The sequence below is a fragment of the Oscarella lobularis genome, chromosome 14 (assembly GCF_947507565.1).
Source record: "Oscarella lobularis chromosome 14, ooOscLobu1.1, whole genome shotgun sequence".
Lineage (NCBI taxonomy): Eukaryota > Metazoa > Porifera > Homoscleromorpha > Homosclerophorida > Oscarellidae > Oscarella > Oscarella lobularis.
Window position 1 is genome coordinate 804,196 of NC_089188.1, and position 11,999 is coordinate 816,194.

At 42.4% G+C, this 11,999-nt stretch overlaps 4 protein-coding genes across 6 annotated transcripts; all 4 read right to left on the reverse strand.

Annotated features, from left to right (window-relative positions):
* Positions 1-54: 54 nt before the first annotated feature.
* LOC136195687 (uncharacterized) lies at positions 55-4,700 on the reverse strand. Of its 2 annotated transcripts, XM_065985098.1 has the most exons (27): positions 4,653-4,700; positions 4,458-4,604; positions 4,284-4,393; positions 4,152-4,227; positions 3,814-4,082; positions 3,644-3,758; positions 3,492-3,580; positions 3,338-3,437; positions 3,181-3,279; positions 3,039-3,130; positions 2,921-2,992; positions 2,760-2,868; positions 2,607-2,715; positions 2,418-2,551; positions 2,296-2,362; positions 2,181-2,243; positions 1,917-2,128; positions 1,751-1,866; positions 1,602-1,701; positions 1,458-1,536; positions 1,328-1,398; positions 1,060-1,270; positions 880-1,007; positions 578-814; positions 439-524; positions 312-386; positions 55-251 (listed from the first exon to the last, which is right to left on the reverse strand). In XM_065985098.1, exons 1-27 carry the CDS (start codon positions 4,692-4,694, stop codon positions 119-121), a joined length of 3,141 nt encoding a protein of 1,046 aa, XP_065841170.1. In that variant the 5' UTR covers positions 4,695-4,700; the 3' UTR covers positions 55-118. The 2 variants fall into 2 exon arrangements, with proteins under 2 accessions (XP_065841170.1, XP_065841171.1); XM_065985099.1 differs by lacking the exon at positions 4,653-4,700 and having other exon boundaries at positions 4,284-4,353; positions 4,458-4,586.
* Positions 4,701-4,846: 146 nt separating this feature from the next.
* Positions 4,847-7,878, reverse strand: LOC136195128 (origin recognition complex subunit 5-like). 2 transcript variants are annotated; one of them, XM_065984396.1, is made up of 15 exons: positions 7,824-7,878; positions 7,652-7,768; positions 7,460-7,598; positions 6,805-7,400; positions 6,658-6,741; positions 6,506-6,593; positions 6,282-6,460; positions 6,122-6,233; positions 5,944-6,074; positions 5,841-5,889; positions 5,543-5,787; positions 5,370-5,483; positions 5,242-5,316; positions 5,149-5,186; positions 4,847-5,098 (listed from the first exon to the last, which is right to left on the reverse strand). In XM_065984396.1, the coding sequence occupies exons 1-15, from the start codon at positions 7,848-7,850 to the stop codon at positions 5,056-5,058; spliced, it is 2,037 nt and encodes a 678-aa protein (XP_065840468.1). In that variant the 5' UTR covers positions 7,851-7,878; the 3' UTR covers positions 4,847-5,055. The 2 variants fall into 2 exon arrangements, with proteins under 2 accessions (XP_065840468.1, XP_065840469.1); XM_065984397.1 differs by having other exon boundaries at positions 4,848-5,098; positions 6,512-6,593.
* Positions 7,879-7,899: 21 nt separating this feature from the next.
* On the reverse strand, positions 7,900-9,646 carry LOC136195770 (replication factor C subunit 4-like). Its single transcript, XM_065985231.1, has 11 exons — positions 9,470-9,646; positions 9,339-9,417; positions 9,209-9,288; positions 9,081-9,141; positions 8,963-9,021; positions 8,752-8,895; positions 8,530-8,695; positions 8,396-8,476; positions 8,258-8,338; positions 8,086-8,199; positions 7,900-8,031 (listed from the first exon to the last, which is right to left on the reverse strand). The coding sequence occupies exons 1-11, from the start codon at positions 9,562-9,564 to the stop codon at positions 7,936-7,938; spliced, it is 1,056 nt and encodes a 351-aa protein (XP_065841303.1). The 5' UTR covers positions 9,565-9,646; the 3' UTR covers positions 7,900-7,935.
* Positions 9,647-9,728: 82 nt separating this feature from the next.
* On the reverse strand, positions 9,729-11,999 carry LOC136195760 (eukaryotic initiation factor 4A-I-like). The gene is made up of 10 exons (XM_065985220.1): positions 11,852-11,999; positions 11,647-11,737; positions 11,404-11,483; positions 10,985-11,343; positions 10,809-10,918; positions 10,613-10,756; positions 10,417-10,554; positions 10,267-10,356; positions 10,126-10,205; positions 9,729-10,074 (listed from the first exon to the last, which is right to left on the reverse strand). The coding sequence occupies exons 1-10, from the start codon at positions 11,956-11,958 to the stop codon at positions 9,930-9,932; spliced, it is 1,344 nt and encodes a 447-aa protein (XP_065841292.1). The 5' UTR covers positions 11,959-11,999; the 3' UTR covers positions 9,729-9,929.

The window sequence follows — 11,999 nt, forward strand, 5'->3', positions numbered from 1 at the left end:
CGTGTGGTTCCGGGAACGCGATAACTCGGGTGACGTAAATTTAGCTTCCGGTGCACCTAACGAATTACCTATAGATTGGCTCAAATTTAATAACAACTTAACTTTTGCAAAAAGCTAACTATTTAGGTACAGAATTTGCGGGTGTTTGACTTCTGCGTTCATTATCATCATTGTCATCATCAAAGTCTGTTGCTATTTCGTCTATTATTTCTTCTAGTAAGCAACGACAGTAAAATTCCGGATTCGTTAACCTATATAGATCAGACAGTCACACAGTCACATCAGAAAGATCAGACTGATACACGTCATACAATAATTGATCCATTGTCCAATGAAGAGACCTGGCTTGGAATTCTTTAGGACAATTTGTCAAGCCTTCTAATTTTCTAAACGATCTAACGCGTAATTTTACGCAATGTATCAGCCGTGACGTCTAACCCTTGCTCTGTAGCCCTCCACGTAGCACGTCTACCGTCAATCGTATTCAATTCTCTAAGCTCCAGAACTCGAACGTGAGTCCCATTCTACGTACCAAAGGTATGCAGTATCATCTAATGTCATGCAAAGTTCATTTTACCTGAGAATGAGATAGAATAAGCGTTCCTCCATTGTGATGTCCCAATGACATTAGCGAAGATTTTCGAAGAAACGACTGCCTATGACTTAGCTGGCAACCGCGACTCCGCAGCTCTTCGTCTGCCTCCTCGGGATTGCATATGACCAAGGTACCTGATGCAATCGAATAGGCACGAAGCGTCCCGAAGAAATTAACAAACACGTAGTCAGACTGAGTCAGAGCCAAGACACGAGATACCTCAAGAAAAGAACCATCAGAGAGATCGTGATTATAGTTCAGACGCGGAAACGTATTGTATGCACCTGGAACGAGCAGCACGAACTCGATTCCATGCAGTCGAGGAATTGCTGCTCGGTGAGGGAAACGTCAATGCACGTAGGCGGCAGCGAAGGCGATCGCAGATTCAACACAACTATGCTGATATGAGGAGCTAAAAATGCGGTGTGCGAAATAATTTTAATCACAACCAATACTATTCTTACGCCTTGGTTTGAATGACGGAAAAAGAAGCATGATGGCGAGGTCTTGCGTGCTCGGGTTGAGATGAGAATCGAGAATTTTACTCGCCGCGCTTTTCTCGGGCTTGTACAATTGGGTTGCGTACTCAGATAGTTCCCCGTTGGATTTGTGATAGGTGACGATGTGAAACGTTTTACCGGATTCAGGCACGACAGGCGGAGCATAGATGTGAACCTGAAAAGCGGAAGCCGGAAGTATAATTCCCGTCTGAAATCAATCGATTCTATTTACCACAAAATTTCCTGTTCTATCTGAATGCCATGGCACTGTTGATAACTCTTCATCTCTTATAGCCTCCATAGCTATAAAAGTACTATTACCATCAAATCATGACGTGTTGATACATATACATAAAACTTGCCTTGGCTTCTTCTCGTCGCTAGTTGTTGCAGCGTTTGCTTCTTTTTGCCTGCAAGTTTTCGTACGTCAGAAAATTCAATCTTAATAAGAAGAGATCTTTTGGTTAATTAATTTATATATCCATTATAGCAAATATCTTAGAGACTTTGGGACTTGATCCAAACGATGGTTTAAAGACCCGTTCATTCCAATCTATTCGGCACTTTCGAACAGGAACAAACCAGCCATAGCCAGTCTGACAGGATCTTAATCCGTTTACTTTATTACGTCATTTCTGAAGTCACATTCTCTTACTTTTCCCGTTTCCAGTACATCAAATTTCCGCCTTCGTCCAATGACAGCATTTCGTTGTTCAAACGTAAATGTTCAAGTAGTATAACTCTCGATTTATGACCCTTGAACAGTATGGCCTAAACACCCCCATCACAACGCTAAAACCGATCCAATTGTTCGTCTTCACCCTGAGCTGCTTTCCGATTCTGTAAGCCTTTTCCTGCTGCTTTTCATTAACGTGAATAGGCCTGTTTGTATCCGTAATTTTTAAAATGCTTCCATTATTCAACGCAATAACAAATTGGCTCTGCGTTCCGAGAAGACTAAACCCGGGAACAAAGTTCCCTATCACGGGAAAGGGCAAAGTCTCTTTACGCTGCGACGTCCCAGAAAACGGACCTAAAACCATATCGAACATTACTCGGTTGAAAAACTTTCTACTAATAATTGCCTTCAACAAAAAGAAAATTTTCTGGACTCAGCGTTAGAAGATTGTTCAGTTGACCAACAGTTCCTGCCATTCGATCGAAAATCGTGATTTATCTTAAGATTATAAATATTTATACCAAGAGCATCCTTCTTCTGCAGCACTCTATCCGCAGAATGAGCTAATGACCAGAGTCGAAGAAACCCCTACGTACACACCGTAAGTCCCATCCCCAATGTCCTCTCTGTGCAGGTTACCTACCAAAGAGTCAATCGTTAGAATACGAGAAGAATCTTGACTCCACGCCAGGTTGATAATTGACGCTTGAATTTGAGCCGTCTGATGACGCACAATTCGCGGAGGCTGATAATAGAAATCCAATATAAAAATATCCCCTACATAGAAGACGTTGGCATTAGTACCAAAATACTTGTATGAGTAATCAATTACCTAATAAACTCCCTAAAGCTATATATCTATCGATATAATCAGTCTTTGACACAGATATTCCTCTTGCGTGGTCAGGAAGTTGAATCCAGGATACAAGAGATTTACATTGCTACAAAGAAATTGTAAATCCACAATCACAAATTTGGGCCATACCTCCCAATAGTCCATTTCCGCTTCACGATATATTTCTGATATTACCTTCGTCGGCGATGTGATGCCAAGAAACTCAATCAAAGTCACGTCCTCATCCTCGATCTCAGGACTGAAAAACCGTAAAGTAGTTACTACTAAAGATCAACTTTGATATCTCATACCCTGATTGGCGTATTTGCGTTTGCATTCCTGTTCCAATCCAAGAAGAGAGTGAATGCCGGTAAATGTCGTGCCTAATACATAATAGAGACACTTTCGTTATCATGTCCTCTCCCTCACTTCCGCTTTCTAGACTTCGTCATCTCTTTATATGAATTTTGTACCAGCTGATGAAGTCCTGGATTATGTGCATTTCCATGACTGGCTACGCTCTAAATAAATTTTCGCTAAGTGAGGTGTATGCCAGATGAAGCCCACAAACCTCTGATGTCTCGATAAAGAGTGAAAATACAATCTTTTCTGACATTGCAAAGGCGTCTATCACTTCTGTGACTATCTCCTTACAAAATGCGGGCATTTCCTACAGATATAAATAATTTTCAACTAAATCCTAGGAATCTATTTAATTAAAGTCAAACTTTATCTATGATTTCGTAAAGTATGGCCTGTGCTTCCTTATGCATTGAAAGCAGACGTTTTTCTCTTTCCAGTTTTCGTCTCTCGTTTTCCCAAATAATCCTTAACAAAAATCAATAAATGAAAAGACTAATTGACGCGTGTCATCCCACTCACTCTTGCGTTTTAATGTCAATAGCATCAAAACCAACCAAAGTCACCTGATCCATAGCCTGATCGACTAACTCCAACAACAAGTCCCGGACCTGAGTTTTCCAAATAATTTTGAAAATCTAGATATAAATACTAAGTATCTCAGGTCAGATTACCATGTGGTAGTCCATAATTTGCCAATCTTCATATGAACGGATGTCAAACTCCCCGTGATATTCCAGCACTCCTCCACTAAAAACTTTCTTCTCTTGCCACTCCAAAACTTCTTTTCTAATTAATTATCAGATATCCAATTATCCATTCAAAGTACCCCACAACTACTCACTTCAACACGTGCAGCTTTTGCTTGTCCCTTGGCAACTCGGCAACAACTTTTTCGACGCCTCGAACATCTGTGCATTGAAGCCGCCTTCGTCCCATTTTCCGTCTCTGCTCCTTCCAGTCTTTTTCTTTTTCATTCAATTGTTCCAATGTCTCTTCAAATTTCTTTTCGTGCTGATCAAGGACGTCTCGGAAAATCTGCTCGCGATCTTCCGAAATTCCAACGGGTGGGCCGAAGCCGAGTACAGGTTTGACCTGCTCGTCGAAATCAACCTTCGTTAGGTACACATACACAGCAAGATAAATCAATCAATCAATATCAATCATAATAATATAACATACCGATCCAGTTAACAGATCTCGATATCGCTTATCTCTGTATTTCACAATATCCCGTACCGCTTCGAGTTCAAGTTTTCTGCGTGAAAACAACAATAAAAGATTGACCTTTTTTCGGTTTGAAATCGTCATTGCCTCTCGTTCATCACAGATGACATTTCCTCTTTCGCTTTTCGAATTTCTCTCAGCTTCAATTCCTGCATGGCTAGATGGCATATTGTCGAATTCAATTTTTCGTCTTCTTGCTGCATGCCAATGCGAAAGATCGCAACTTTTTTTCTGTCGCCGGTTTCAGCACCTAGAACGCACCTCCTTTCGCCGTTTCTCTTCCCTCTCTCTTTCCTCGCGCTGTTCATGTCTCCTTTTCTTTTCTAAAGCCTCTTTTCGCTCTCTTTCTCGCTCAAGATCGTCTAGTCGCTTTCTTGTCTCGTTCAACTGACCTTCCTGTGCTACTAGCTGCAGGGAACAATTAGAAACCAGCTAAAAAGACGCAGATCGACACACTTGGCTTTTCAAAGTTTCGATTTCATCTCCGTTGAGCGACATGATTACCTTTACGGCAGTAGTAAGACCGCAACTATGTATACGTCACATCATAGATCTCTCTCTAATATCTATGATGTATACGTCACATCATAGATCTCTCTCTAATATCTATGGTCACATCGTCCATTCTAAATTGTCTCTCTTCAATTTCATAAAACATTGCTTTTAAATGAAAAGCCTTCTAGCCATTAGGATATGAGCTAATTTTAGCCAAATTCTGACCGGTATTTACTGATACCGGGTAATCATTGCACATTGTACGCCACAACTGCTTCTTGGAAACATCAGCACATGCTTGCGGTGCAACAAAGTAAAAACGTTTGGTCGTTAATTTATTATTTAATTACTTGCTAAGGTTATGTTACTGTTCTGACAGGTAGTGAGATAAATTAAAATCAACAGCTCTAAAGAAAAAGATCAGAACTTATATCTCATAGAAGAAAGCGTTTCCAACCTTGCTGATGATTGTACAAAAGAAAACGATGCTCTACACTAAAGATACAAAAAGATGATACAAGTGACAGATACAAAAATCGAAAATCCTCACAAAATATTTTGGACCTTCAAGACAGTCGCCCTTTCCCGCAGCTTCAAACAACCTCAGACGAACCAAGGTCGAAATCTACAGAAAGAGTAAGCAAATACTACAAGAACGTTTTATCAGCACCCCCATACATGTTCTAAAACGGAAGAGGGCGACGGCTTCGTATCCTTTCTTACGATGTGATAAAAGATAGCCAAAACTCGTTCAAGAGCAAATTTTTTCGGCTCCACAAAATTTCTAAAGCCCTGTATGCAAAAGTGCAAAATAAAGTTTAAATCGTAAACTTCCTCTTAAGAATATTTACTTTAGGCTTCTTTCTAGCGTGCTTCTGTCTTTGAGAAAGTTTAGGCCTTTCCTTCGCGAACATTTGCAAGTCGGACTTAGGAGAATTGTGAGACGCCAGGTAGCCTGCAATCAGTGCAAATGTGACATAATAGGGAAGATCAACAGTCTCGAAGCGTGACGAAGAAAAGTGATAAAGAGCATCGATAACTTCCTGCAAATGAGGCTTCATATGAGAGAATAGTTGACTAGTGTTTTCCTCGGAGACTAAAACATCATACTAGCCCAAAAGTTCCAACTAAAGCGAATGCCTGAATTACTTGTTCCATTTCTGATTGGCTCGCAGTACTTTGGATGTATTTTAGCCACCTAAAAATAAAACGATTTAAGCTTGCAGCTACTACTAGTAATAAATCCTCTCACTAGATATCTCCACTCTGTTATGTCCTGGCACACAAGACGGCACATACTGCATAACAGTTGAATAAATCGACGAAAAAACCCAATTGGTTGGTCAGGCGGGCAATCCAAGGATAAGATATTGACTACATTGCCTACAAACGCAACTATAGTATTAAAACGCTCAGTGGCGATTTCTCACTTTCCGAGTATCTGGGAAACGATATCTGTACAGGACGCAAAAGTCCTGTGTTAAAGAAAAATTTCTGAAATTCAACTCGCGTTATAAAAATAACGCTGACGTCAAAGTCAACCTAAACACAATCTCCTAAGTAATTATTTTCAATTGCCAAGGGAAGTACTATTTCATTGAAGCGAGACAGGGCTTGAGGAAGAGAAGGGCTGATCCGAATTAGTCTCTCAGCCTTGTCAAGAGCAATATAAAAAGGTCGACTCCCTTTCAATCTCATCGACTTGATAGCGCGAATGAAATCATTCAACGTGGTGCACGACCTGACGGAAGTGTCAGACCCATCAGAAACTAAATAGGTCTGTTTAGTTATTAGCAAATGAGAGGCGTTCTTACTCATACATGAGGCAAGCTGTTGAAGAATTGTTCCATAGAGGAGCGCTTGAGTGTAGCACTCCACACAGCTAACAAAGGCGTAAGGAGCCTAAATCGCATATAACAAATGACCTAATTAATTAATTAATTAATTAAGTAACGTTACGCGGTACTTTTAAACTCTTTAGCACTGTTTGTACTACAACTGTTTTGCCAGTAGATGCTAATCCCCAGACGTAAATAAACGGTGCTGGCACCTAATCAAATAAGTAAGATGAACTGATTATCAAATTAGTCATTTTCGAAATTCTGCCACTTGCTTGAGATGAAAGCAAAGCAATCAGCGTCTCTATTTGCTTCCTTCTCCCCGGCAACGCATTGTAAAAAGAATGACAATCGTTGGCGTCATCTTCGCGACTTGGCTCCAACTCGAGTCTGGTATTGACATGTTCGATCTCTTTTTCCTCGTCTTTCTCGTCAAAGAAGACGCTCCTATTTGCTAATACCGCGTCAAAGTCATCCCTTTCATCATTCTTCTCTTCCTCCTCCTCCTCTTCGGCAACGGGCTCCTTCTCCTGTTCGTCCTCTTCACCAGAAGAGCCCAACTTCTGACGAACGTCACTCAGTTCTGAGTCAATCACTGCCTCCTCATTTTCCTCCTTCTCCTTCTCACAATTATCCTCTTCCTCTTCATCATCCTTATCGACGCCGGCAGTGTAAGGAGGTGTAACTTTTTCATGACGCCGGACCGTCGTTGTTGAATTCTCTTTCTTCTTCGTCTCCTTACTTTCTGCTGACTTCTCTTCCTGCTTTTCTCCTTCTTCTTCTTCTTCCTCGTCCTCTGATAATTCTACTACCACACGACGTTTTCTTAGCCTCCTCTTTTTCTTGCTAATTGTATCGTTCCTAAGTGCACCTTTCAAAATAAAATTAATTAATTAATTTATTAATTAAAGCGAACGTTCTCCTCCTTACGTGGCGAAACGGTTTCTCTTCTTTTCTGACGCCGACATTTTCTCTTCGGATACGTTATCCCTTCCACTTCTGACTCGGAACTCGACGAACCGAAATCATAAACGTTCCGTTGCGACGACTTTCTCCGACGACGAGAGAACTGAAAAGACGACTTGTCTCCCCATTTCTTTTGCTTCTCTCAACTCGTCTCACCCACTGCTTCAGCTGGACTCGACTTAGCTTCGTTTTACGTTCGAGAACGCCGAGTTTGGCGGAGGACGGTTCGCCTGCCGATGATTGATAAGCCTTCTCTAAGATCGAAGGAATGTCCTAGTCAAAACACTTGTGAGAGATCGGAAGCAAATCGTAGCCAGACGTTTCGTACAGTGTAGGGCAATGGTTTTCGATGCATTTGGTCGCGGTGGCAAAGTCACATGCGCTCCGCCAACGAAGACCCGGACTGACCGGACAAACGCGCGTGACTATTATATTTCTCGCTAAGAAGGGTGACAAAATAGCTGCATTATCAAAGAACAAAGATCCATTATTTGCAAATATTCGTCAGCCCCATCACATAACCGCTTATCAATGACCTAGAGAGAAATGATCAACAACACGTGATTCTTTTACTTTTTTTTCCGACTTACTGCAAGTCTTTCTGCAATTTCAGCCATTTGCATGTCAGATAAGTCCATTTCAAGGACTTTATCATGGATCTGCTTTACTAGCTGCATTGCAGGATATCCATCAGCCATTAGATCCTACATGAATAAATAATACAGCACCAGTCCGTACGGTATTGTCGCAAATTTTTGTTACCTTGACTGCATTATCCAATTTTTCATATAAATCTGAATGACACACCTCCAGCAGATTTTCAACAGTCGATGGAGGAATGATCTGAATAAATTATTTTCAAGTATTCAATTAATTAAAGAACAGTTTCTGTGTCTTCACCCCAGCTACTTCCACAACGTCATTCTCTGTTATTCCGCTGTCTCCTTTCAACCTGTGACAGCTTTGTAAATTCGTTATAGCCTAAATAAAACCCAAACTACTACACATCAGAGAACACTACTGGTCTTGTTTACCTTTCTCAGGTCGCCCCCAGAAGTTTCGATAAGAGCTCGGATAGAATTATCATCCGCTCGAACTCTCTCCTTTTCGCATATGAAATTCAATCTCGCTTCCAACGCATCGTACGACAACGGCTTGAATCTGAATTTCATGCAGCGCGAAGTGAGCGGATCAATGATTCTAAATCAATTCAAATTCATCAAGATCCACTTTCACTATCTTTATTAGAACAATACCTGCTTATGTAATTGCAGATTAGACAAAATCGAGTCGTCTTCGTCTCCTTTTCCATGGTGCGTCTCAGAGCCGCTTGAGCAAAGCTCGTCATATTGTCTGCTTCATCGAGAATTATGATCTTGAAAGGAGGACAGCTTCTCCCACTAAAAAAAATATTTAAAAGATAACGATTAGAACTAGAATACCAAGTAAACAAAACATTCAACTTACTCTGGCCTCGTAGCTGACGTCGTGAAACGAGAGAAAGTCTTCACTTTATCTCGAATAACCTGAACAGAGAGAAGGCGTTTCTACAACACAAAAGACGAACGTTCCTAAAGAGGCATACCTGAATCCCTCTCTCATCGGAAGCATTCAATTCCAATACACGATCTTTATAAAGGTCGTGACTATGGGAAAAGAAAGTTCAGTCATGTCCCTTATAACCGTTTCGTGGCTGGAAATTCGTTTTCTAACCTGAACAGTTGCCTCGCTGACGCTAATATGGTCGAAGTCTTTCCTGTCCCGGGAGGACCGTAGAACAGCAAATTTGGCAGCTAGGAACGATTGATTCCCCAAATCGTTCATTTTTATGACTTAGTCTTACGTCGGCTCCCTCTAGTACTTTCTTCATTACCGCTACGACTTCGTCTTGATGCGATACATCTTCCACGGTCTTCGGACGGCTGTATTGGCGCGTCAGCAAGCGATTTCGAATCAATAGGTCATTAAACGTACTATTTCTCAACCCATGGCGCGTTCGGTTCTCTTTTTTCCTTCGTTTTTCCCAATTTCGGCTTCGAATGCGCCGAAACACCGAGAAAGGCGTCCATCTCTTAGCGCACGCACATTGCCTACCACGTGAAAGAAATGCGGCAGCCGAAGCGAGCTGCTGAAACAGCATACAAAAAATCCGCTGACCTATTGAGTGGACTTAGAGTTACGCGTTTTTTGACCGTCTTCCTTCGAAGAGTTTATACTCTTCGACGCGCTTCAGTTCACGTGACTACATCTGAGATACAAATCCCGTATAGGATCAACACATAGAACACATAATAGAAAGAGGAAAGAACGGAAAAAATGCGCGCACCAATCAACAAATATCAATCAACGAACGGAAAAAATAAGACTAGATGATAATAATAATAATCGTACTAATAATGGCACAAGACACATTATTATATGTACATGCAGACGGTCAGAGCAAATCAGCAACATTCATGGGCATCTCTTCAATCTGCGTGCTGTAAAAAGCCTCGATGTCCTTCAAAGTGCGACCGTCTTCCTCAGTAACAAAATTGATGGCAACGCCTTTACGTCCAAAACGACCGCCACGTCCAATCCTAGAAAGGAGAAATATTGATTCGACTGAGACTACCAATCAGTGTAATTACCGATGAATGTAATTTTCTCTATTGTTTGGCAAGTCATAGTTGATGACAAGAGACACCTGCTGCACGTCAATGCCACGAGCCTTGAAGAAGAAAAACAATTGAGATATGAAGCAGTGTTTTATATTTTCAAAATATTGATACCAGTAAGTCAGTCGTTATTAGAACCCTACTGGATCCGCTGCGGAATTCCTTCATGATGACTTCGCGAGCGCTTTGCTCCATGTCACCATGCTAAAAGAACACATTGTCAATTCAATTAATTAATCTCTACACAATATAAATTCAATTTACCATGGATGACACAGTAAAATCTCGTCCAGTCATTTTATTCGTGAGCCAATCGACTTTCCGTCGCGTGTTCAGAAATATGACGGCTTGCGTGATGGTCAGCGTCTCGTACAAATCGCACAACGTGTCCAATTTATACTCCTTTAGCGAAAAGGAAACGATTATGGCTTTATCTAAATGATCCTTTGGGCGGTCTTACCTCCTTATCTACCATGACGTAAAACTGCTTGATACCCTCGAGGGTCAACTCCTCTTTCTTGACTAGAATGCGAATCGGGTCCCTCATGAACTTTTTCGTCACTTCTAACACGTCTACGGGCATCGTGGCCGACAGCAAAATCACCTTGACAACGGAATTGACTTCGCCTTCGGCGCACATGCTAACTAAAACTGACCTGCGCATCCGAAGGCAACAGTCTAAAAACGTCATAAATCTGATCCTTGAATCCTCGTGACAACATCTCGTCTGCCTCATCCAGAACAAACATCTTGATATTTCTCGGGTCTAGCATACCAAAAAAACAAAAAAATGACATAATCATAATCAAGAAAATTATCCCTTTCCCCTTACCGAGACTCCTTCTCTGTAACATATCGTAGACCCGACCGGGCGTTCCCACGACGATGTGAACGCCGGTCTCGAGTCGACGTATGTCGTCTCGAACGTTCGTTCCCCCAATGCAAGCGTGGCAATGGGCGCTCATGTAGTCGCCGAGCGCCATAACGACCTTCTGTATCTGCTGCGCAAGCTCGCGAGTCGGCGCCAAAACGAGCGCTTGGCACTCGCGTTGTTCGACGATCAAATTCTGAAGAATCGCTATGGAGAACGTTGCCGTCTTGCCAGTCCCGGATTGGGCTTGCGCAATGACGTCCTTCTTTCGGCAGCACGGCACGATGGCGCGCTGTTGAATAGCGGACGGTTTCTCGAAACTGATATTCAAATATATAAATTAATTAATCAGTATAAGCGTTTTTCGCTCCACGACTCACCCGTAAGCGTAGATTCCGCGCAGAAGAGGTTCGCGTAGATTCATATCGTCGAAACTTTCCACAATTTCGTCCCAGTTCGACTACGGGGAAAAAATCGGAATAGAAACCCGTTTCCCCGAAAGGGCGCCCGGTCGACGCGACGTTTCGGCGGGCGTTCGTTTCGCATTAGGCAACGTATACGCGTCGATTCGCGCGTCGTCGAGCGAGCGGGGCCCCCAAACGAGACACGTGGTCGGCGTTTACCTCGATCAAACCGTTGGGATCCATTCCCGCAGCGCCGGACGACGCCATCGCGTCCGCGTCGTTTCTTCCTGACTCGCCCGGTTGACTATCCCTGCGAGAAAAAAGGCGTAAACGTCGACTTACGCGTTTTTCGGACGCGACGCGTCTTCTTTCGCCCGTTTCGGACGCTAAACTCGACTAAAAACGCGACTTCGTGGTATTTTACCGGGCATCGTTGCGATCTGACATGGCGATGTTGGAACCACAGAGCAGGGAGACTAGCGTCAGTAGGCAGTAGCGTGAGCGATTGCGCAAGGACAGCGTTTCCGGCATGCCAATCTATTACGAAATTGCCCACGTGAGAGCATAGATAT

What these genes read in the sequence shown, in the direction of transcription:
- LOC136195687 (XM_065985098.1), bottom strand. Translation starts at nt 4,694, where the DNA reads ATGTCGCTCAACGGAGATGAAATCGAAACTTTGAAAAGCCAA. An exon ending in ACGAAGTCTAGAAAGCGGAA is followed by an intron (nt 2,993 to 3,038) that starts GTGAGGGAGAGG and finishes ATTATGTATTAG; the next exon opens with GCACGACATTTACCGGCATT. An exon ending in GTTCGTGCTGCTCGTTCCAG is followed by an intron (nt 815 to 879) that starts GTGCATACAATA and finishes TCTTTTCTTGAG; the next exon opens with GTATCTCGTGTCTTGGCTCT.
- LOC136195128 (XM_065984396.1), bottom strand. Translation starts at nt 7,850, where the DNA reads ATGCATCGAAAACCATTGCCCTACACT. An exon ending in CCTCTTCCGTTTTAGAACAT is followed by an intron (nt 5,317 to 5,369) that starts GTATGGGGGTGC and finishes CTCTTTCTGTAG; the next exon opens with ATTTCGACCTTGGTTCGTCT. An exon ending in TTTGTACAATCATCAGCAAG is followed by an intron (nt 5,099 to 5,148) that starts GTTGGAAACGCT and finishes CTTTTTCTTTAG; the next exon opens with AGCTGTTGATTTTAATTTAT.
- LOC136195770 (XM_065985231.1), bottom strand. Translation starts at nt 9,564, where the DNA reads ATGGACGCCTTTCTCGGTGTTTCGGCGCATTCGAAGCCGAAATTGGGA. An exon ending in AAGTACTAGAGGGAGCCGAC is followed by an intron (nt 9,289 to 9,338) that starts GTAAGACTAAGT and finishes AATCGTTCCTAG; the next exon opens with CTGCCAAATTTGCTGTTCTA. An exon ending in ACGTCAGCTACGAGGCCAGA is followed by an intron (nt 8,896 to 8,962) that starts GTAAGTTGAATG and finishes TATTTTTTTTAG; the next exon opens with TGGGAGAAGCTGTCCTCCTT.
- LOC136195760 (XM_065985220.1), bottom strand. Translation starts at nt 11,958, where the DNA reads ATGCCGGAAACGCTGTCCTTGCGCAATCGCTCACGCTACTGCCTACTG. An exon ending in ATCCCAACGGTTTGATCGAG is followed by an intron (nt 11,484 to 11,646) that starts GTAAACGCCGAC and finishes TTTTCCCCGTAG; the next exon opens with TCGAACTGGGACGAAATTGT. An exon ending in ACGTCATGGTAGATAAGGAG is followed by an intron (nt 10,555 to 10,612) that starts GTAAGACCGCCC and finishes TTTTCGCTAAAG; the next exon opens with GAGTATAAATTGGACACGTT.